Source organism: Acanthaster planci, linkage group LG04 (genome assembly GCF_054643075.1).
Source record: "Acanthaster planci isolate LZ-2023a linkage group LG04, COTS_SCS, whole genome shotgun sequence".
Taxonomy (NCBI): domain Eukaryota; kingdom Metazoa; phylum Echinodermata; class Asteroidea; order Valvatida; family Acanthasteridae; genus Acanthaster; species Acanthaster planci.
Genome location: NC_141780.1, coordinates 14,244,119 through 14,267,310, shown reverse-complemented (window position 1 = coordinate 14,267,310; position 23,192 = coordinate 14,244,119). Strand labels below are relative to the sequence as shown.

The following is a 23,192-nucleotide window of genomic DNA, read 5'->3' as shown; positions in this document are numbered from 1 at the left end:
GGATAGACGGTTCAGGGAGAAATGTTCCGGAACAAAGTGGTCGTTCAGTTTACTTCCGTCGCGCCCTTTAACATATATATTATTAGTGACCCAATAATAACATTGCAAAAACCTCCAAGTTTACTGCCAAAACGCGTTAAACTGATTAGAGTTGAAGCATAACCCAACATCAGTGAAACTGTGTACAGAATTACTTGCATACAACCACAAAGTGAAACTTATATCCCACTCTGATATTTATAGATACTGTAGTCTCACTAACCAGCTAGACACACAATAATTATTGCGATACTTTGAGCTGCACCTGTTGTGCTTTCTAAACGGATACGCGCTTCCTAAACTTTGTAATACAGCAAAAGAAAGGTGCAGGCCCTTCGGTGCACCATGCTGAGTAGATTTCTGCATACATTAATGAGTGAAAGTTACCAGGAAAACTGGCCCGATTAGTATTAAGGCACCAAATGCTTAAAGTTCGCAGTTAACAAACTTCATAATTGATCACATTTCACAGCTTGTATCCTAGCGCTTTGCCTCTGCCAGACAGCTGATCAACAAGCAATTAAACTAAAAACAAAAAAGGGATACATTGCTGCAGTCCTAGTATATCGATGGAAGAATTCGGGAAACAAGGAAACTGCTCCTTTTTACAAAACTCGAACAGTGAGACACCGATGTTTGTGAATAACACTTTAATCCTAAATCTGATTTGTGAGATACGAACCTGGCAATTTTGAAGGCCTCATTAGTGTACAAGTCCATGAATGGAAACAAAATGCACACAAAGACAATATCCAATACTGCGCGATTCTTCTGAAAACTTGACGGAGTCGGGAATATTTGGGCATATTTATATTTTTCGGGAATATTGAGCCGTAAATTATTTGGAATTCGAGGAAAAAATTGACAACTTTTCCAAACGGACAACAAAATCTCATGAAACATCATTCGCTGAAATTATTTTTTACTCCAAATGGAAGAAATCTCGGGAAGCATCTCTGAACATGTGTCCAGGCAACGTGATAAACCAATTCCGTTTTCTTTTTTGTCGTTGGTTTCTTTGAGGCATGTGACTAAACTGAAGTAATCCATTCTCGATTATTCGAGAAAATTCGGCCAAAACATAACGCAAGCAAGTAGGAATTGTTGTTACTGAGTATTCTTCTTAAGCAACCTAGAAACCTACATAAGCAGCATAGCCGACTTTTCAGGTTTGACCGATGTGATGTCAAATGTTCTGCCTAACATACGACTGGAAGCTTTGCCCTCCAAATTATATAAGCGGTTGTGTTATATCAAAACTCTCAAGTTGAGGGCTTTGGTAGTATGTAGTATTCCGGAGGGAGATTTTAAATTGTTGCCAGCATCTTCTGGTGTCCTCCCTGTTCCACTCCAAGCACGTAATCTTGTCCTGGAGTACCTTTAACGTTGTAGGCAGGGCTTCCACGGGGAGTGCTTCGAGAAGAACGAGCAGGAGACCAGTTGCGCCATCCGGGAGGAGATGGTGAGCCTCGGAACTCGGCGCGGCTGGGACAACACCTACGCCGGCCTCGAGCGTGCGGGTGCACGCCATATTCAACTCTAGCATGCACTGACCGCAGGCGATAAACTCTCCGTCCAGGAGCACGATTACAAACCGACTAGCCTTCATGGCAGTCGCTACGTTGTCAACTTTGTCGGCACCAACAAGAAAGTCTCTGAAGGATAGGCACAGACGGAAGCCGCCTGGTTCCCCTTCCATCTCCGGCATCATCTCGTTGACGACGAACTCAGTCGCGCTTTCGTGATGGCAAATGTACGCGTCGTATCTGTAGCCCATTTCCTGGTCGGGGGTATTTGACACTTGTCGGGGAACAATGCTGGGATCAAAACGTCTAAACAAGCCCACCCACCTCCTCTTTAGTCTATTGTGCAGCATCCAGGTAGCAACCACACCCACTGCACTCAACACGACGGACACAATGGCAACAGGTATGATAAATCGATACGATAAGGAGACATCAGCAACTTTCCCGCCGTGGCTTTCCTCCGTCGTGTTAGGCGGAGATGCTGAAGGCTCAGCGGTTACATCTCTACTGCAGTTTGATTCTAGGTAGGAGAGAAGATCAGGCGACAGCAGTCGCGCTCCAGATAGTTGTGGGGGATTCTTGCACGCGTAAGAGGCAAAGTTGCTCTTTTTGCCGATGTGTATTGAGGATTTGTGCAACCAGACTAGGAAGGGAAGCAACTCGCACGTGCACAAGAAGGGGTTGTCACCGTCAAGACGGAAAGCCTGGAGGGATGTCATGTTTTCCAAAATTGCCGCCACCGCCCCGTCTAACACCTCGATTCGGTTGCCCTGCAAATCCAGTACTTGCAGTCCCCGAAGACTGCTTAAAACTCTTGCTTCAACGTTCTCGATTTCGTTATCCGAGAGATCCAAGCGTTTTAGGGTCCGGAGATGGGTCAGTGCAGCGGGTATCTCGGTGAAGCCAACGCGGCTCAACCGCAGGGTTTCCAGACGAGGCACGTCGTTAAACACTGATGGGGGAAATCCTTGGTCTCCCAAGAGCACATTGGAGACTTTCAAATGCAGCAGAGCGGGTAAGTGGCAGAAACTGAAGTTTGGGAGAGGCAGAAGTGTTGTGTCCTCGATACTGATTGTTTGAAGTGCCTCAAATGAGTCGAAGCGGGGAGGTATTATGGCTCTTCTGTTGTGGGTGGACACATCAAAGATATCTACTTTAAGCAACGATGAACTATGCTCCCTCAAGGCCTCCATAGGTAGACTCTTCAAACCTAGACCAGCGAATGCAACTCTTCGCAGTTCAAGTCCACGGAATACACCGCTCTTGATCGGGGCTAGATTGTAAAATCTGTAAAAACCGAGGCAGCAGGGTGATGCATTTGTGAAGGACGTAAACGCCCCGACCGGCACAACAACGAGCTGGTTCGGCGACACATAACTCTGCAGTTCCAGCTCGTATTCTTCCGAGGGAAACTCACTCACATTACTAAAATACGACGAGAAGTGGTCGAGGCTCCTGATCTTGCACGACGCAGAGATGTAAGGTGGACCAAAGACATTACTCAAACAGGAACACACTTGGCACAGATGCGTGTTTAGTGTAGTCTTCATCACCAGACACCCAATGATTACAAAAGCCAGAATTCGAAGAGGAAGCTCACGGGCCAGAAGGAAGTACACGTATAGCATCTTTGCAGCGGGAAAAGAAAGAATAAATTATGAAGACGAGCAAAAGGTACCTTATGCATGCTGCTGGACGTTCTGTTGCTTATGCATTATACTGGGCTACAGGGACATATCTGTGATGTTCCTGTTGGGAAACAACATTACATTGCATATCCTGTTTTTGTAAGACAAAGGACTGCAATTGTCATCTCTTTGCTGTTGTTACAAGGTCGCAGCAACTAACACCATACATGATAGAACGGATCGTGGTACTATCTGACTGCCTAAAAATATACTGACTTTAGAAAGAGATCTAGCCAACAGCATGTTTTGCACCAAGCCAATGCAGTAAACTTTCTAAACGATATTTGAACCGTTGGTTTTAGATAGACATATGTATAGAGAGGTTAAAGCAGTGAACTTTCATTATGTCGCTTTCTGAAAGTGTTTGTCATGATCACGGTGGCAGGGGAGTGTGCTCATTATGTGAGGACAAGTTCCTCACAGACTAATGTAAAAGACACCATCGCAGCACAGCTTGAACCAGTTTTGGCGCCGGAAGCGTCAGACTTGTCGCGGAAAAGAATAGACACAGTTTCAGCCTGCGTCCGAATCACCAGGCCGTGGCCTGCAATTACACGTGACTCTGTAGGAACTGGCTGCAGTTACTTCCACACTCTTGCGTTAGGCCGAAGGTCATCAGATTTCAAATCACAAGCGATTGTAGTTTAAAAAAAAACCCAAGAAAACACAACTTCTATCAGCTGTATCTCATGATCTGATATAAATGGTGATTATGTATTTTGAGATTTTAGAGATCTTGAGTTGACAACAATTTTGTCTGGAAGGGAGGCTTCGAAGTCGTCTGACCTTATTTTCTGGGGTTAAAGGGTCAAAGTTGAGGTATATTTGAGATGCTTGTGCCCTTTAAAATCAGTGCATCGGTCAATAGCTTTCAAACTGTTTCGAATTTTAATGCGAAACTCCACCCTGATGTAGAGATGTGTATTTTTCTTGATATCACTCTGACGTCATCAATTTAAAAGGTAGCTACAAAGCTGGTAATGGCAATACGGCGTTTCACAATAGTGCACCTCGAAGAGTTTGCAACGCGTTGACTAATCACAACGTGCAAAATATGTCGACCCAGTCCGCGTTTGGAAAGGGTCGACAAATTTTATGTGTTGTGATTGGTCAACGCGTTGCAGACACTTGGTGGCGCACTATTGTAAATCACCCGTATTTGCAGTTATACATGCGCCTCAATGGCAAACACCATATAAGTTATTTTTATTTTTCTTCAGAACTCACTTTCTTTTCCCTTGACGCAGAATATTTGACAACGAAGTGATGGATTTCATAAAAATTACATAGGCCTATCCGCTCCAAGCGGAACAAAAGAGGGCGTGTTTTTTGGTATTCACCACAGACATTTATGTCTGTGGTACTCACCCATTGATCTCCATTATGTAATGGACATCGATGCACTAACCACATAGGCGCGCCTCCTGGCGCGCAAGTATATGCGCGTTTGACGCGGAGCACGCTGAGCACGCGTAATAATTCTGGCACAGTGTTCCGGCATGTTTTTTTTTTGTACACGCAAAACACGTACAATTACACAAGAACCCACTTGTGACCACCTGTCTTTCTTTCGCCGATTGGAGGTGCACTTCAGCTCGGGGCGGATTCTTTACATTGATATCAATCTGAAACATCTATCATAGAACCTACTCAAGATTACTGAGCACAAGAGCAATTGTACATTACAGGCATATACATGCACATTATTCTTGACTTCACTTTGTTAGAGTAAGAGTTTCATTCTGGGATGTGAGATGCTTATTACTTACCCCAAAGACGTAAGTCAATCTTATTATGTTTCCATTGAGAAGCAAGATGTGGTATCAAACGAATGATTTTGACATTTAGGTGATTTGGCTGAACCTAATCACCTTGTTTTGAAATCATACGATTCGATCTTTTCCTTTCGTTTTTTTCTGGGTCTTTATGTCAACATGGTACAACACATGAACTTCAAAGCAGGGGCGTAGCGAAGGCATTTTCTTAATGGGGGTGCTAAAGTCAATTTAAGGACTTGTAACTTATTCGCCAACTTCGTGTCCTGTAAAATGGAAGTCTGTGGTGGGTTACATTTCATGCTTCGATGAAATGCCGACGGCAAACGTATATCGTTTGTGTACCAATGTTGAATTCATTTGCCAACCACAGCTCTATTTGCCGACGGGGGGGGGGCACACCCACCCTCGATCGCTACGCCCTTGCATCAATACGCGTATGAACGTCAATTTTGATCCTGAAGTGTGCAGAAACAATTTACGTCATGATGACGTCTTCCGGAGTCAAATTACAAACGATAAAATTGAATATTTTCAAGTTTTAAAAATCCAAATAAAGTCATTTTTGAGAAACCCATCTTACGTTTTTTGCAGCAAGTGAAATGATGAGTGTTGTCACCCGGCGATCTATAAAGGGTCTAACCACGATTCGTCTTTTCTCCCCGTCCATATAAGTTATAACCTCACAATTGTTGCTGTCCATGTCGAAGCATTTATTGGATACTAATTCAGTAAAAACATTATGCAAGACACCGATCCTGTAGTATTTTTATCTCTATCTTTTCTGAAAGACCTTATAATTTGATGGGAATGTTTAAATACAGTGTACTTTTAATGGTGGAATTATTATTTTAGCTATGAGTCGGTACCGAATGGGAATGTCATGTGAAAAAGGACTTGTAGATCAGCAACTTTGCCTCTAATGCTTCGGGTGATAAGAGACATCGTCATTTTGCTTTTGTGAAAGTTTTTCCTGCTTGCACCACTTGTAAAGAAGCTCCACCCAGTTCACTGTGACCTAAGTCGAGTTTCTTTCGCGTATTTTTAGCTCATGATTCTCAAAAACGAACTTGAGAAGGTTAACAGTTTTTAAGCAGTTCCACACATCATGAGTCCCCCGATTTTTGTAGTGATTGATGATTCTGAGATGTGCAGGACAGCAAATCCACCATTCGCATGAATCACAGTATAACCATGGAGGCAGAAAAATACTTCCATGATATAAGCATGGAGAATTAAATTAATAAAAAAAACTAGTAGCAGAGTACGTCTGTCTCTCTTGTATACGTTGTGGCCACATACTCCACTAGAGCTGTGCTGCACTCATTACCACGGATCCGCATTGTTTTGAAGATCTTCAAGGCCATCTTTAGGTTCCTTAGCTTCACTCAGAGGTCGATGGAATTTCATTGGATACCTGAGACTGGATTTTTATCCCCATTCCGGCCAAGAACTTTACTTTTTAACGAATGTGCAGTGCAACGTGTTTTAAAATACCGAAGGGCGTTTTTGATCCTCCGTAGATGACGAGACCAATCCCTTGTCTAGTACCCCAAAACATCATGCTGGTCCCGTCCTTGCCGAGCGGGGAAAACTGCCTGTCTAAAAATTGGACCAGTCTAACTTACTATTTGTAGGCATTAGATAAATTCAGGTGACTCGTTTGCTACCGCCGTACCGGTATGCTGTAATCTGCTTTAAAGCAAAAACTAAGTTACACTGCCTTCGAATTGCAAAGTGGAAGCCAAATTGCTTGAACCATGGACGAAGGAAAGCAGGTGGAGCCTAACCAAGCGCGCAAAACTCAGGTGAAATTTCAGCAGATTTGCTTGCTTAACTTGCATTGCCTGGCCTGGCTTAGACCCTAGTCAGGCTAGTCCTCTGTCTGGTCCGAGTACTGGCCTACCGGTAGGCCTAACTGAAACTTGAACCCTACAAACATGATAAATCGCCTTTTTAAACATTTGGACGTGGTTGGGTGATAAGTAGTGCCTTTTTTGCCGTTTTGCTACTCTTGACGAATTTTGGCCTGACTTGTATATTAATACACAGACTGCTTTGTATGGTTAAGTAATGGTAGACTTCAGACTTCAGCACCTAAGAATTTCGTTCAGATCTGCTAGAGAACCTGTCGACCTAAGTGCCCGTGGAAAATCACAGCTGCTTTGTGTCGCAGCTAATGTGCAATGCCCTTGGCTGGTTCCCTGTCCAGTCACACACTGCTTGCAGCAAATCATTGGTAGCATGGATTGCTCTCTGTGACGTAACACGAGAGTGACGAAACAGCTGTCAGTTTTGTCCAAGTGGGACAAAATTCGTCCGGAGTGGAAAACGGCAAAAAAAGGCAACATTTTTTCCTCCAAACAAGAAAACGGCAAGTTGTCTGCAATTAGCCACCTAGCGGAAAGTTTACCCTGTATGTAGTGAACGTACTGAGGCAATTTCAGCTCATAAAATCAAGGGTATGTTTAGTTATGCCCCCGGATATCCCGGATAAAACTTTTCGAAATAAATCCCTATGAATCGGGACAAGGTTCAGTATACGACGGAGGAGTATTCGTTGGGCCCCATTTACGGGTCTAACTTGGACCCTCCTAAGTAGTCTATATCCCGACCACATCCAAATGTTGAAAAAGGCGATTTGTAGGGTCCAATTTACTCGGACTAGGCCTGACTGTGGTCTTTATGGTAAGACCTGACACTGTCATGACTACTGTCATTGGGCAAGCCTGCTGGATTTCATGATTTTTTAATGGTTCGTAACGCAGTGGGTTTTTGAATGCAGCCCAGTTAATCAAAGAGGAAAGAAAACAGAATTCCTCCATGGTCAGATCGAGGTACATTTCTGTGCAGCAAAAACTCCAGTCTCCACTTTCTCAATCAGATCTTCCCTCCAATACAGTACCCAACAAAACCGATGCTATTTTCAAAACCATGCGACTGGCTGCAGATGTACATTGTAGCAGGTCAAGACTTATATCTACATGTACATGTACCTGTCAGGCCTGTATAAACTCAGGAAGTGGAGGCCCTTCTTCCTTTTCTTCAAATTTGGACATTGCCCCTGTATATTGTACCGGTAGCATAGACTAGGCAGAAAATCTTAATTAAAACAAGAGTTGGTTCAGTGAAACTGCATAAATGTACATGCCAAAACAGTCCAGAAAATCAATGATAACACTGAATCGTGTTCAGCATAATATATTCAGGGAAAGCCTACTTGTATGTGAAACTGAAATCTCTCTGTATGAAAATGCACTCAAGTACAAGAATTGTAGTTTACATGTACTGCACCAAAACCAAGCTGCATCCATCTTGTGGAAGTGAACTTTAATTTTCTGGCCATTCTCACTGCCTTGTGCAATAATTACTGCTGCACTAATGAGATGATTGAAATGCACAGTAAGAAAAATTTCTGGTGTAAAAATATTGTAGGTATATTGGACTTGAACAGGCAAAGTACCTTACACCAAACTAAAATGAATCATGTATGTACTTTACATGTACAATGTACACGTATTTGATTTTTTTCTTCTGTTTAACTACCTGAAACCTTTGCGTCATCCAATATTGGTTCCAAAAGTTTTTTCCCTTCCGTTATTGGTAATGATTACCTCTGGCCTTGTGCTAGCTTTTCGTCCTGGTCGTCCCACTGGGCTGCCATGCTACAGTACGCTTTCTAGAGCCAACTGGTTTGCTCTTTTTGTGCAACTTTAAGGTTATCTCACAAGCATGCTATCATGCTGGATACATGTACCGCTAAATGTCACAGTTAATCAGATTATTTGGATTGTACTGAAAGTATTACATGTACCGGCACATGGAAATGTACATATATTGGATCTTTCCTCTTGACTCTTTCCTGGCCCCCCTCCCCCCCTCTAAAAGAGTACAAAATAAAATGATGATTTCTCTGTGGTACATGTACACTGAGGACCCATTCTAACTCACAATGTAAGGCTGTTCGTGTGCAGTAGACGACCAGAGAGTAGTGGCAGGAGGAAAAACAATGTCCATGACAGGCCTCGACATTCGTGGTTTTCTGATTGCCCGGGACAAATTTCTTCTTTCAGTTTGGGCAAGTGAAAATTAAGGACAAATTGCCTGATGGACAGGTACATGTACTTTTTCTTAAAATGAAACTGTCCATTTTTTTGTGGCCAAGAATAGCAGTCAGCAAATGTGCCTTTGATTTGATTTTTTCCCTCTTCACGAAAGCTTGTAAAAAGTGGTAAAAAGTACATGTATACAGCTATGTTGTTACAATAATTGTTTACATTGTTAAGTACATGTACCAACCTGCGTGTATTAAGCATGCTGTGCATTTAGCAGGGCACCTTTCCACGTAATTCTAACTAAAACAAAACACAAAACTAAAATTGCCTATTAAGGGACTTTCCAAGGATGATTTTGCAAGGACAACCAATGCCTGGCACCAGGTGACCTCACCGGATACGGTAGTAATGTTGAATTAACATTAGTCTGGATGCCGAAGCTTTTTGTACTAATGGAGGAATATTGCTGAATAAACCAACAATTCACCACAAAGCAAAATTTCAAGTCATGCAAAAGTGAAAGGTTAACGCATTATTACTGGTATGCCATAGGCCTTCCAGATGCGAGTTTCACTGAATTAATTAGGGAATAAGCATGTGCTTAGCTGTTCTTACTCGTTTAACACCTTCTCACGAGAATGGATATGAGTACATGTATAATGAATGCCCGTACATCAAGCGCCTTTTGTGCGAACGTTCAAAATAACACGTTGCACACCGCATTCCGTTGGGCCTGATGCTCATCTGTACAATAATACTGTCTCGGTGATCCATACGAACTCTCAAGTCAGTGTTTTTATAAGCCAACGTTATTTTCCGACTCAACAACATAAAACATCAACATAAAACACGTATGCGTTGCGTTCAGCCGTCAAAATCACCCCGCGAACGGATATGTAACGCTTGGCAAGAGTGTTGACGTGCATATGGAAAGCGGCCTTAATACGCCAAGATACACGCCTAATGATTTCCTACTTTTTCGTTCGCTGTCGAGCTTCGATTACTATCGTGCTTGAAACTTGGCATATGTTGATGTTCCTACGCCTGTTTTTAATGAGTAATGAACTATGCCGTCACTGCATTACGATCCCACTGATAGGAAGCAAGACATTCAAAAACAATTCTCCGTCTCCTGTAATGTACAAATTAATTATGATGCATCTTATCACATCTCTTCCACCTGATTTCAGTTTGGGTTACGTTTTCAAAGTAAATTAAATCTTGTTTCGAAAGTGAGTTTCAACTCAATCGCAAGGTTGTAGTGCTTCGCAGTTCCCACACTCCCATGAGTACAAGAAGTTCTTGAGTGAAATTGCGAACAAGAAAATGTGCGTCTTCTACCTCTTTCCTTTCAAACAAAGAACACTTTCTTGGCCAGGAAAATGGAACTATACCGGTACGTGATTAAAAACAAGCTTACTCTAATAAACCCAAGACTGAACCTTCTTTCCAGTGATATATGCGTATACAAAACAACAGGCAATTTTCGGCAAATTTGTGTACGTTATAAATTCCGTACCAGGGAACTAATCGACTCCCGGGGTTGTTTTAATTGCTACAAACCTACGACGTAACGATAATTATAAACGCGTTTACTATAACGAGAGGTATCACCTAAGCCTCTTCTGAGATCTTTTTTATTAACTTTCCCCCCTTATTTTCCAGTATACTTTTTGCAAGCGTCGATATTTTTCTTTTGCATTACACATGATAAACTTTTGCAAACTAGCTAATGCCCACAATTTCGGGAAATAGCATGGACGGGTGAGCCAGACAAGAAAAAAATTCTGCTAGGATCAAAATGTCGGGCCCACTCTCTTTGAATATTTTGGATCGAAACCCAGAAACAAGTCTATCGAAATGAGAACCAAGGAAATGAAAAAATGGATGCTCTGTCTAATCTTGGATTTCGAAAGCCTGAATCTGCTCCTGTCTACCAGCCCAAATGGAGGCTAGGAGTTGTTGCCAGCATCTTTCCTCTTCCTCTGGCCTCCATTCCAGGCACGTGATCTTGTCTCGAAGTACCGTCAAGGTGGTTGGCAGTGCATCCACCGGAAGAGCGTCAAGCAACACCAGAAGGATGCCTGTCGCCCGATCCAAGACAGGGGCGTGAACTGCTGCGGCGGCTGGAACTGCACCTACGCCGGCGCCGGCCTCCATCATCCTGGAACACGCCATATTTAACTCGAGCACGCACTGGCCGCTGGCGATGAAGTTGGCGTCTAGGAGAACGATCACCAACCGACTCTCCGTCATTGCAGTCGCCACATTATCCAACTTATTGGTACCGACAAGGAAATCGCGAAAAGACACACACAGGCGGAAATTATTGGGCTCCCCCTCGAGGCGTGGAATCATTTGTTCGGAGATAAACTCTTCCATGTCGCCATGATGGCAGATGTAAGCGTCGTATTGGTATCTTGTATTATCAGCTTCATCACCCCTGTGATGATGAGGACCAAATCTCCTAAACAACCCGACCCACTTCAAATTTATCTTTCTGTGGAATATCACAACCACGGCTGTAAATGCTATTCCAAGCAACACAATGGCTGAGATAATTGGGGCAGCCAGCCGCGCGACTGTGGAGGAGTCTACAAAATCCGGCAAATCCCGCGTTGTGTAGTTCACAGGTTTTGCAGTGCTTTCTCCGGTACAATTAAGTTCCACATACGTGGGGAGACTCAAGTCAGAAAGGTATTTGCCCTGAAGGGTTTGGGGACTGCTACAGAGATATTCCCCATATAAAGAAAATGGAGGCTCACCGTGCCACAGGTTAATAAACGACAACAATTCACATGTGCAACTGAAAGGGTTGTCGAACAAGTAAACTTTTTCAAGAGAAGGTAGCCTCATCAGGGCGTCTACGTCCGTGGCATATACCGTTCTGATGTTGTTACTGGACAGTTCTAAGAGAGTTAGGCTAGAGAGGTGAGATAATAAATTAATCGGTACGCGCTCCAACTCGCCACTAACTATTATAAGTTTCTTTAGAGCGGGAACATTCCGGATTGCACCTGGTGAAACGCGCACAACCCGAACCCAAATGAGGGTTAAAGATTCCAAGGAGGGTAAGTCATTCAGGAAACCGTCAGGTAGAAACTTGGAAACCATCGGCAAGGCATTAATAGTAATATCTTTTAGAGCTTGAAACGAGTGGAAACGCGGAGGTTCAATCGGCTCGCCGCTCCTCTGACTTACTGCGACTATTTCAACATATTCTAAGTTCATCTTCTGGTCTCGAAAACTCTCTAAGGGCAGTCTGGTCATTTCAGTTCTGTAGAACTTGAGACCCTTGATAGTCCGACCAGCAAATGCCCCCTTCTCGATCGATAGGAGGTGAACGCCATCAGTGGCTAAATCGAACGGTGTTACGTTAGCCGAGGACGGAATGGCGTTGGCCGGGATGATCAACAGATTTTTCGTATAATTCCCGCCGTCACGCCACGAGTGGAAACGCAGAGTCCACGGAAACACTGCGGAAAAGTTCAGGAGGGCTAATTCTGAGAAATTAAATCCGGCCGAACTGACCCCACACGAGACCGTCAGAGCGAAGAAGAGCTCCTGGCGATAAGGGACATACCTGCAGAAGCATCGTCTGGCAGGGTCGGTACTTGTACAGATGGGTGGGTCGTCCCTAAAGGAAAACGCCCAGTGCAGGAAACACAGCAGAAGCAACAAGCGGTAAGACAAATCCTCCATCGTTGAACAAACTGTGGATAAATTTCCAGAAATATCGTTGGACAAAGAACTAAAAGCCTCATTAAACTTGAGGAAATGTGTCGATTGTTTAAAGAAGAAATAAACGCTAACTTAGTTTAGGACAACACTTTTCAGTGTAGTATTAAGAGAGATTTGAGATTTCAGGACTTATCACGATTATGTGAGTAGTTGCCAATGTATTCATGACGAAGACTGGGGACTGATATAGCCAGCGCTGGCGCAAAACAACTGAGCACTTATAAGCGCTGACCAGCAAGATGACAGTCATGCAAACCCCCTATGTCCGATTTCCATTGATATCAACAGCATCAAATCCAAGACTTTCTGCAAAAGAAACAAAGAGTTTGCTTAAATACCTGACTGTGCAACTTGCATGAAGGCAGGGAGTTGCAGGGAGTTTCCGCGAGGGCAAGGAAGGGGAATCTAAAAGAAGCAGAGGCAACTATAGAAGACGATAGCAACGAAAAGCCCTGCACAGCTATGGCCGGAACACGGTACACGAATTAACTGGACCTTTCGCGAGTGACTGTTCCACCAGTGATAGTTCCATCTTTGTTCGCTGAGATTCAAGGGCCAGGCTCGTGAACACTGCCAAGGGCACATCATAAAATGAAACTGTACCTTTCCCAACCTTACTGTTACATTAACCTTCTGAAAGGAATATAAATAAAATATGCTACAGGGTAAAATAAAGCAATATACTGGCTTGTCTTCAGGTAGTCTTACTTTCATTTTCAGTGCTAACAATTATCTGAACACGACTCGGAGTTCAGAAGTGTACTGTGGTCGCAAGGATAAGAAAAACTCCACCTTATCCATTAAAGGTCCCATATTTCGAACTGAGATGCTTGATGGGGAATCAACAGAGATAAACAATCCATGCACACACCCCCGCAAGTGTATAAAGGGGTTTTCTTCGCTTCTTCCTTTTGCTCAACGTGCTTAGGAAAGGGTATATTACATGTTCGTTACATTTAATGCTCTCTTTGGTTTGTGGTCACGTGATGCCTGGTACGTTAACTTTTGAGTCAACTAAATATTAGTTTATTTGCATATATCATTCCTGTTATCATTATTATTATAAATCACTATTCGTTCTTGAACAAGGAATAAAAAGAAAGTTTAAAAACTCAAAATAAAACAAAGCACAAAACTAATTGTCTCTGGATGGAATTTCCGTGGATGAATTTCAAGGACAACCACTGCACGGCATCAGTGCACGTGACTTCAACGGACTGCAATGTTGACTTAACACTGATCTGTAGTCATGAAGGTTTGGTATATAGACGGATATCGCTGTTACACCAAATATCTATCATAAAGCAAAAGTCATGCAGATGTGAAGAGTGCTAGCTTCCCATGTCGTATACAAACCCCACTGAGCTAATGTACGAGAAAAGGTCAAACTACACCGGAATTTGTACCCTATAATATTCCATATCCGTGTTCATGCCAGACTTTTTACCCTCTCCTCATTCCTATTCATCCCTACGTCAACCTGTGCCATATCTTTCCCCCTACACCTCATTCTTATTCATATCCTCATGATCATATAATTATGCTTATACATATTCATGTGACTTTTTATATTTCTGTAGCAAAGGTCAAACTGTACCAGACAGCCCCCCCACTACTCATATCTTCCAAAAGCCAATGCTGTCGTTCCATCTCTAAGGGGATTACCGCCATAAAATGGCCCCAAATTACATTTTTCAGATAATTTACTTAGTTTAGTTCAAACGTTTGATTGCAAAGAATCCAGTCTTGTGCCTTACAGTTGCTGAGAAATAATAAGAAACATTAATTTGTCCCCAAGACACACGACGCACGGGAAGGTATATTTCCATCGAAATTTTTTGGTGGTAAAAAATGGTACAGCTACAGGTTAGGATTTACTAAATAAATTCATTGTACTCCCCTCTCTCATTACTCCATCTTCCCAGACCACCCCGCACCCCACCGGCCTTGCACTACGATATACGTGTGGAGCATCCCCCTCCCCCGTTCCCGCTCAGACGTTCTCTTGGCATGTGTTGCACGCCAAGAGAACACTCCCCTCGCGATTCCCATAGGGATATACATTTGTAGTTCTCTTGGGTACACCTTCATTCCAAGTCCTATCCTAATGAAGGATAACTGATTCACCATACCATACGACGGTGTTTTCCTGGGTAACACTACTATGAACTGAAATAAACCGTATCGATCTGAGAGTACCAGTATAAAAAGAAACAAGACATTTGCCTACCTCGCTTTGCAAATTGACGAAGACAAAGGAGTCGCAGTGAGTTTCCGCGAGGGTAAGGAAGAGAAAGTCCAACTGAAGTACATGCAACTAAACGACGATAGCAACGAGAAGCCCCGTACAACTTCAACTACGCCGATACAATAATAAGAATAATGTACGTGTGAAACTACATTTTTCGTAAAGTGACCGTGTGCGTTAAGGCAGGGACAAGATGAATCTTGTTCGCTGAGATGCACGGGCTGGCGAACACTGCAAAGGCTATTTCATGACTGAAACTGTTAGGTCCTTTTCCAGCTTGACTGCATAACTTTTTTACTTTCTGAAAGGAAAATAAACAAACGAGACAAACGTAAAATAATTATGATCAGAGTATAAAATAAAGCACATGTACATCCGGTTTGCCTTCTGGTAGTCTCACTTTTATTCTCATTCTTATTGTACGTGAACATAAATTCGAAAGTGAATTTGGTTTTAATACATGAAAAGGAAACTCTCATCTTAAACCATAATTTATCTGTCGGACCTTCTCGCATGGACGGAAGATTCCACCCTCCACTTCCAAGATCTCAGGTGTCCCATACTCAGCCAACTAAGCATGAAGCCGTCCATTATAAGCAAACCTGTGAAATTTGGTCTGGTCCTTGCATGCGTACAAGAATTTTTGTTGTGGCGGTCCTTAAAACTCCCACGCTGTCATGCGTTTGCGCGTACTTAGCACGTCAGTAAGAAATGACAGCTGTTTACGAACTTAAATGGTCATTTTAGCCAAGTAGGTGTGTTCGATTTTCATGAAAAATTGTGTCATATTTCCGGAAGACAATGAGCGACTGAAGGATGCGTTGTGATGACAGCAGATGTGTATGAGAGGGAGGATTCCTTCGCCAGTGCTCTTTTAAGGTTGAGTGGATAGATGGTGACGAGGGAATCTGGGTTGGAACTTGCACAAAATATGACGATTTTTCACGAAAACGAGACTCGGTTTTTCCAACCAAACGCGAAGAACTTTGGTTGGTTAACTGACCGTCATAGCTAACAATGGACCTTAAAACATCGCAAACAGCCTGCGTGGGTCCTTGCTCTATGGTCAGAAACAAACGGAGGAGAAAACTCACCCCCCGCCTTAGTCGATCAATAATATACGATCATCTATAAAGTGTTAAAACCGCTCGGAAAAAAAATGAAGAAACTGAAAAGAATATAGTACAATCGTCACTTCTATCCTTTTGAGTTTTTGTCTGTAGTTCAAGTCTGTGATAGTGACTTAGTCCACTTCTATCCGTGTGGTGTTTTCCGTTCACCCACATCTGCTGTCATCTGTTGTATAGTACAGCGACACAAAATATTAATCTTTGTTAATACCAGCCCCCCATCAATAGTTTGACCGTGACACTGTGGCACATGCCATTTTGTTGACGTCCTTCTTTCGGGTAAATTCTATTTTGTTTGAGTTCAGCTCAAACACACGAGGCTGCGATTCCTTGAGTGGGGTGTCCCGGATAGACGGTTCAGGGAGAAATAACATTGCAACAACCTCCAAGTTTACTGCCAAAACGCGTTAAACTGATTAGAGTTGAAGCATAACCCAACATCAGTGAAACTGTGTACAGAATTACTTGCATACAACCACAAAGTGAAACTTATATCCCACTCTGATATTTATAGATACTGTAGTCTCACTAACCAGCTAGACACACAATAATTATTGCGATACTTTGAGCTGCACCTGTTGTGCTTTCTAAACGGATACGCGCTTCCTAAACTTTGTAATACAGCAAAAGAAAGGTGCAGGCCCTTCGGTGCACCATGCTGAGTAGATTTCTGCATACATTAATGAGTGAAAGTTACCAGGAAAACTGGCCCGATTAGTATTAAGGCACCAAATGCTTAAAGTTCGCAGTTAACAAACTTCATAATTGATCACATTTCACAGCTTGTATCCTAGCGCTTTGCCTCTGCCAGACAGCTGATCAACAAGCAATTAAACTGAAAACAAAAAAGGGATACATTGCTGCAGTCCTAGTATATCGACGGAAGAATTCGGGAAACAAGGAAACTGCTCCTTTTTACAAAACTCGAACAGTGAGACACCGATGTTTGTGAATAACACTTTAATCCTAAATCTGATTTGTGAGATACGAACCTGGCAATTTTGAAGGCCTCATTAGTGTACAAGTCCATGAATGGAAACAAAATGCACACAAAGACAATATCCAAGACTGCGCGATTCTTCTGAAAACTTGACGGAGTCGGGAATATTTGGGCATATTTATATTTTTCGGGAATATTGAGCCGTAAATTATTTGGAATTCGAGGAAAAAATTGACAACTTTTCCAAACGGACAACAAAATCTCATGAAACATCATTCGCTGAAATTATTTTTTACTCCAAATGGAAGAAATCTCGGGAAGCATCTCTGAACATGTGTCCAGGCAACGTGATAAACCAATTCCGTTTTCTTTTTTGTCGTTGGTTTCTTTGAGACATGTGACTAAACTGAAGTAATCCATTCTCGATTATTCGAGAAAATTCGGCCAAAACATAACGCAAGCAAGTAGGAATTGTTGTTACTGAGTATTCTTCTTAAGCAACCTAGAAACCTACATAAGCAGCATAGCCGACTTTTTCAGGTTTGACCGATGTGATGTCAAATGTTCTGCCTAACATACGACTGGAAGCTTTGCCCTCCAAATTATATAAGCGGTTGTGTTATATCAAAACTCTCTTCAAGTTGAGGGCTTTGGTAGTATGTAGTATTCCGGAGGGAGATTTTAAGTTGTTGCCAGCATCTTCTGGTGTCCTCCCTGTTCCACTCCAAGCACGTAATCTTGTCCTGGAGTACCCGTAACGTTGTAGGCAGGGCTTCCACGGGGAGTGCTTCGAGAAGAACGAGCAGGAGACCAGTTGCGCCATCCGGGAGGAGATGGTGAGCCTCGGAACTCGGCGCGGCTGGGACACATACGCCGGCCTCGAGCGTGCGGGTGCACGCCATATTCAACTCTAGCATGCACTGACCGCAGGCGATAAACTCTCCGTCCAGGAGCACGATTACAAACCGACTAGCCTTCATGGCAGTCGCTACGTTGTCAACTTTGTCGGCACCAACAAGAAAGTCTCTGAAGGATAGGCACAGACGGAAGCCCCCTGGTTCCCCTTCCATCTCCGGCATCATCTCGTTGACGACGAACTCAGTCGCGCTTTCGTGATGGCAAATGTACGCGTCGTATCTGTAGCCCATTTCCTGGTCTTGGGTATTTGACACTTGTCGGGGAACAATGTTGGGATCAAAACGTCTAAACAAGCCCACCCACCTCCTCTTTAGTCTCTTGTGCAGCATCCAGGTAGCAACCACACCCACTGCACTCAACACGACGGACACAATGGCAACAGGTATGATAATTTGATACGATAAGGAGACATCCGCAACTTTCCCGCCGTGACTTTCCTCCGTCGTGTTAGGCGGAGATGCTGAAGGCTCATCGGTTACATCTCTACTGCAGTTTGATTCTAGGTAGGAGAGAAGATCAGGCGACAGCAGTCGCGCTCCAGACAGTTGTGGGGGATTCTTGCACGCGTAAGTGGCAAAGTTGCTCTTTTTGCCGATGTGTATTGAGGATTTGTGCAACCAGACTAGGAAGGGAAGCAACTCGCACGTGCACAAGAAGGGGTTGTCACCGTCAAGACGGAAAGCCTGGAGGGATGTCATGTTTTCCAAAGTTGCCGCCACCGCCCCGTCTAACACCTCGATTCGGTTGCCCTGCAAATCCAGTACTTGCAGTCCCCGAAGAGTGCTTAAAACTCTTGCTTCAACGTTCTCGATTTCGTTATCCGAGAGATCCAAGCGTTTTAGGGTCCGGAGATGGGTCAGTGCAGCGGGTATCTCGGTGAAGCCAACGCGGCTCAACCGCAGGGTTTCCAGACGAGGCACGTCGTTAAACACTGATGGGGGAAATCCTTGGTCTCCCAAGAGCACATTGGAGACTTTCAAATGCAGCAGAGCGGGTAAGTGGCAGAAACTGAAGTTTGGGAGAGGCAGAAGTGTTGTGTCCTCGATACTGATTGTTTGAAGTGCCTCAAATGAGTCGAAGCGGGGAGGTATTATGGCTCTTCTGTTGTGGGTGGACACATCAAAGATATCTACTTTAAGCAACGATGAACTCTGCTCCCTCAAGGCCTCCATAGGTAGACTCTTCAAACCCAGACCAGCAAATGCAACTCTTCGCAGTTCAAGTCCACGGAATACACCGCTCTTGATCGGGGCTAGATTGTAAAATCTGTAAAAACCGAGGCAGCAGGGTGATGCATTTGTGAAGGACGTAAACGCCCCGACCGGCACAACAACGAGCTGGTTCGGCGACACATAACTCTGCAGTTCCAGCTCGTATTCTTCCGAGGGAAACTCAGTCACATTACTAAAATACGATGAGAAGTGGTCGAGGCTACTGATCTTGCACGACGCAGAGATGTAAGGTGGACCAAAGACATTACTCAAACAGGAACACACTTGGCACAGATGCGTGTTTAGTGTAGTCTTCATCACCAGACACCCAATGATTACAAAAGCCAGAATTCGAAGAGGAAGCTCACGGGCCAGAAGGAAGTACACGTATAGCATCTTTGCAGCGGGAAAAGAAAGAATAAATTATGAAGACGAGAAAAAGGTACCTTATGCATGCTGCTGGACGTTCTGTTGCTTATGCATTATACTGGGCTACAGGGACATATCTGTGATGTTCCTGTTGGGAAACAACATTACATTGCATATCCTGTTTTTGTAAGACAAAGGACTGCAATTGTCATCTCTTTGCTGTTGTTACAAGGTCGCAGCAACTAACACCATACATGATAGAACGGATCGTGGTACTATCTGACTGCCTAAAAATATACTGACTTTAGAAAGAGATCTACCCAACAGCATGTTTTGCACCAAGCCAATGCAGTAAACTTTCTAAACGATATTTGAACTTAAAAGGGTTTTAGATAGACATATGTATAGAGAGGTTAAAGCAGTGAACTCGCTTCCTGAAAGTCTTTGTCATGATCGCGGTGGCAGGGGAGTGTGCTCATATTATTATCGTATTTTTTTTCATATACGCATGCGCATAAAGAACACAAGCATTTTCTGTTTGATTTTTCACTGGACAAGTTCCTCACAGACTAATGTAAAAGACACCATCGCAGCACAGGTTGAACCAGTTTTGACGCCGGAAACGTCAAACTTGTCGCGGAAAAGAATAGACACAGTTTCAAGCCTGCGTCCGAATCACCAGGCCGTGGCCTGCAATTACACGCGGCTCTATAGGAACTGGCTGCAGTTACTTCCAAACTCGTGCGTTAGGCCGAAGGTCATCAGATTTCACATCACAAGCGATTGTAGTTAAAAAAAACCCAAGAAAACACAACTTCTATCAGCTGTATCTCATGATCTGATATAAATGGTGATTATGTATTTTGAGATTTTAGAGATCTTGAGTTGACAACAATTTTGTCTGGAAGGGAGGCTTCGAAGTCGTCTGACCTTATTTTCTGGGGTTAAAGGGTCAAAGTTGAGGTATATTTGAGATGCTTATACCCTTTAAAATCAGTGCATCGGTCAATAGCTTCCAAACTGGTTCGAATTTTAATGCGAACCTCCACCCTGATGTAGAGATGTGTATTTTTCTTGATATCACTCTGACGTCATCAATTTAAAAGGTAGCTACAAAAGCTGGTAATGGCAATAGGGGCGTTTCACAATAGTGCACCTCGAAGAGTTTGAAACGCGTTGACTAATCACAACGTGCAAAATCTGTCGACCCAGTGCGCGTTTGGAAAGGGTCGACAAATTTTATGTGTTGTGATTGGTCAACGTTGCAGACTCTTGGTGGCGCACTATTGTGAATCGCTCGTATTTGCAGTTATACATGCGCCTCAATGGCAAACACCATATAAGTTATTTTTAGTTTTCTTCAGAACTCACTTTCTTTTCCCTTGACGCAAAATATTTGACAACGAAGTGAAGGATTTTTATAAAAATTACATAGGCCTATCCGCTCCAAGTAGAACAAAAGAGGGCGTGTTTTTTGGTATTCACCACAGACATAAATGTCTGTGGTGAATACCAAAAAACAATGGACATCAATGGGTGAGTACCACAGACATAAATGTCTGTGGTACTCACCCATTGATGTCCATTATGTAATGGACATCGATGTACTCACTGCATAGGCGCGCCTCATGGCGCGCAAGTATATGCGCGTTTGACGCGGAGCACGCTGAGCACGCGTAATAATTCTGGCACAGTGTTCCGGCATGTTTTTGCGTACACGCAGAACATGTTAAATTACAAGAACCCACTTGTAAAAACCTGTCTTTCTTTCGCCGATTGGAGGTGCACTTCAGCTCGGGGCGGATTCTTTACATTGATATCAATCTGAAACATCTATCGTAGAACCTACACAAGATTACTGAGCACCAGAGCAATCGTACATTGCAGGCATATACATGCACATTATTCTTGACTTCACTTTGTTAGAGTAAGAGTTTCATTCTGGGATGTGAGATGCTTATTACTTACCCCAAAGACGTGACTCAATCTTACTATGTTTCCATTGAGAAGCAAGATGTGGTATCTAATGAATGATTTTGACATTTAGGTGATTTGGCTGAACCTAATCACCTTGTTTTGAAATAATACGATTCGACCTTTTCCTTTTGTTTTCTTCTGGGTCTTTATGTCAACATGGTACAACACATGAACTTCAAAGCAGGGGCGTAACGAAGGCATTTTCTTGGGGGTGGGGTGCTAAATTCAATTTAAGGACTTGTAACTTATTCGCCAACTTCGTGTCCTGTAAAATGGAAGTCCGTGGTGGGTTACATTTCATGCTTTGGGGAAATGCCGACGGCAAACGTATATCGTTTGTGTACCAATGCTGAATTCATTTGCCAACCACAGCTCTATTTGCCGACGGGGGGGGCACACCCACCCCCGATCGCTACGCCATTGCATCAATACGCGTATGAACGTCAATTTTGATCCTGAAGTGTGCAGAAACAATTTACGTCATGATGACGTCTTCCGGTGTCAAATTACAAACGATAAAATTGGATATTTCAAGTTTTAAAAATCCAAATAAAGTCAATTTTGAGATACCCATCTTCCGTTGCGGCAAGTGAAATGATGAGTGTTGTCACCCGGCGATCTATAAAGGGTCTAACCACGATTCGTCTTTTTTCCCGTCCATATAAGTTATAACCTCACAATTGTTGCTATCCATGTCAAAGCATTTATTGGATACCAGGTCAGTTAAAACATTATGCAAGACACCGCATCCTGTAGTATTTTTATCTCTATCTTTTCCGAAAGACCTTATAATTTGATGGGAATGTTTAAATACAGTGTACTTTTAATGGTCGAATTATTTTAACCATGACCGCAGAGAATGTCATGTGAATAAGGACTTGTAGATCAGTAACCTTGCCTCTAATGCTTCGGGTGATAAGAGACATCGTCATTTTGCTTTTGTGAAAGTTTTTCCTGCTTGCACCACTTGCAAAGAAGCTCCACCCAGTTCACTGTGACCTAAGGGATGTTTTCAGTCGAGTTTCTTTCGCGTATTTTTAGCTCATGTTTCTCAAAAACGATCTTGAGAAGGTTGACAGTTTTTAAGCAGTCCCGCACATCCCCTGATTTTTCATTCATTCGCATGAATCAAAGTATAACCATGGAGGTAGAAAAATACTTCCATGATATAAGCATGGAGAATTAAATTAATAAAAAAAACTAGTAGCAGAGTATACGTCTGTCTCTCTCGTATACGTTGTGGTCACATACTCCACTAGAGCTGTGCTGCACTCATTACCACGGATCTGCATTGTTTTGAAGATCTTCAAGGCCATCTTTAGGTTCCTTAGCTTCACTCAGAGGTCGATGGAATTTCATTGGATACCTGAGACTGGATTTTTATCCCCATTCCGGCCAAGAACTTTACTTTTTAACGAATGTGCAGTGTAACGTGTTTTAAAATACCGAAGGGCGTTTTTGATCCTCCGTAGATGACGAGACCAATCCCTTGTCTAGTACCCCAAAACATCATGTTGGTCCCGCCCTTGCCGAACGGGGAAAACTGCCTGTCTAAAAATTGGACCAGTCTAACTT

The 23,192-nt window shown here is 43.1% G+C and overlaps 2 protein-coding genes across 2 annotated transcripts; both read right to left on the bottom strand.

The window, feature by feature from the left end:
* Positions 1 to 672: 672 nt before the first annotated feature.
* On the bottom strand, positions 673 to 20,303 carry LOC110974002 (uncharacterized). Its single transcript, XM_087135535.1, has 3 exons — positions 15,055 to 20,303; positions 10,986 to 12,796; positions 673 to 3,202 (listed from the first exon to the last, which is right to left on the bottom strand). The coding sequence occupies exons 2-3, from the start codon at positions 12,783 to 12,785 to the stop codon at positions 1,271 to 1,273; spliced, it is 3,732 nt and encodes a 1,243-aa protein (XP_086991661.1). The 5' UTR covers positions 12,786 to 12,796; positions 15,055 to 20,303; the 3' UTR covers positions 673 to 1,270.
* Positions 17,745 to 19,232, bottom strand: LOC110974003 (toll-like receptor 6). The gene has a single exon (XM_087135534.1). The coding sequence runs from the start codon at positions 19,230 to 19,232 to the stop codon at positions 17,745 to 17,747; it is 1,488 nt and encodes a 495-aa protein (XP_086991660.1).
* Positions 20,304 to 23,192: the final 2,889 nt, after the last annotated feature.

What these genes read in the sequence shown, in the direction of transcription:
- LOC110974003 (XM_087135534.1), bottom strand. Translation starts at nt 19,232, where the DNA reads ATGGAGGCCTTGAGGGAGCAGAGTTCATCGTTGCTTAAAGTAGATATC.
- LOC110974002 (XM_087135535.1), bottom strand. Translation starts at nt 12,785, where the DNA reads ATGGAGGATTTGTCTTACCGCTTGTTGCTTCTGCTGTGTTTCCTGCAC. An exon ending in TTCAGGCTTTCGAAATCCAA is followed by an intron (nt 3,203 to 10,985) that starts GATTAGACAGAG and finishes CTTTCTTTTCCC; the next exon opens with GCTGCAAAGATGCTATACGT.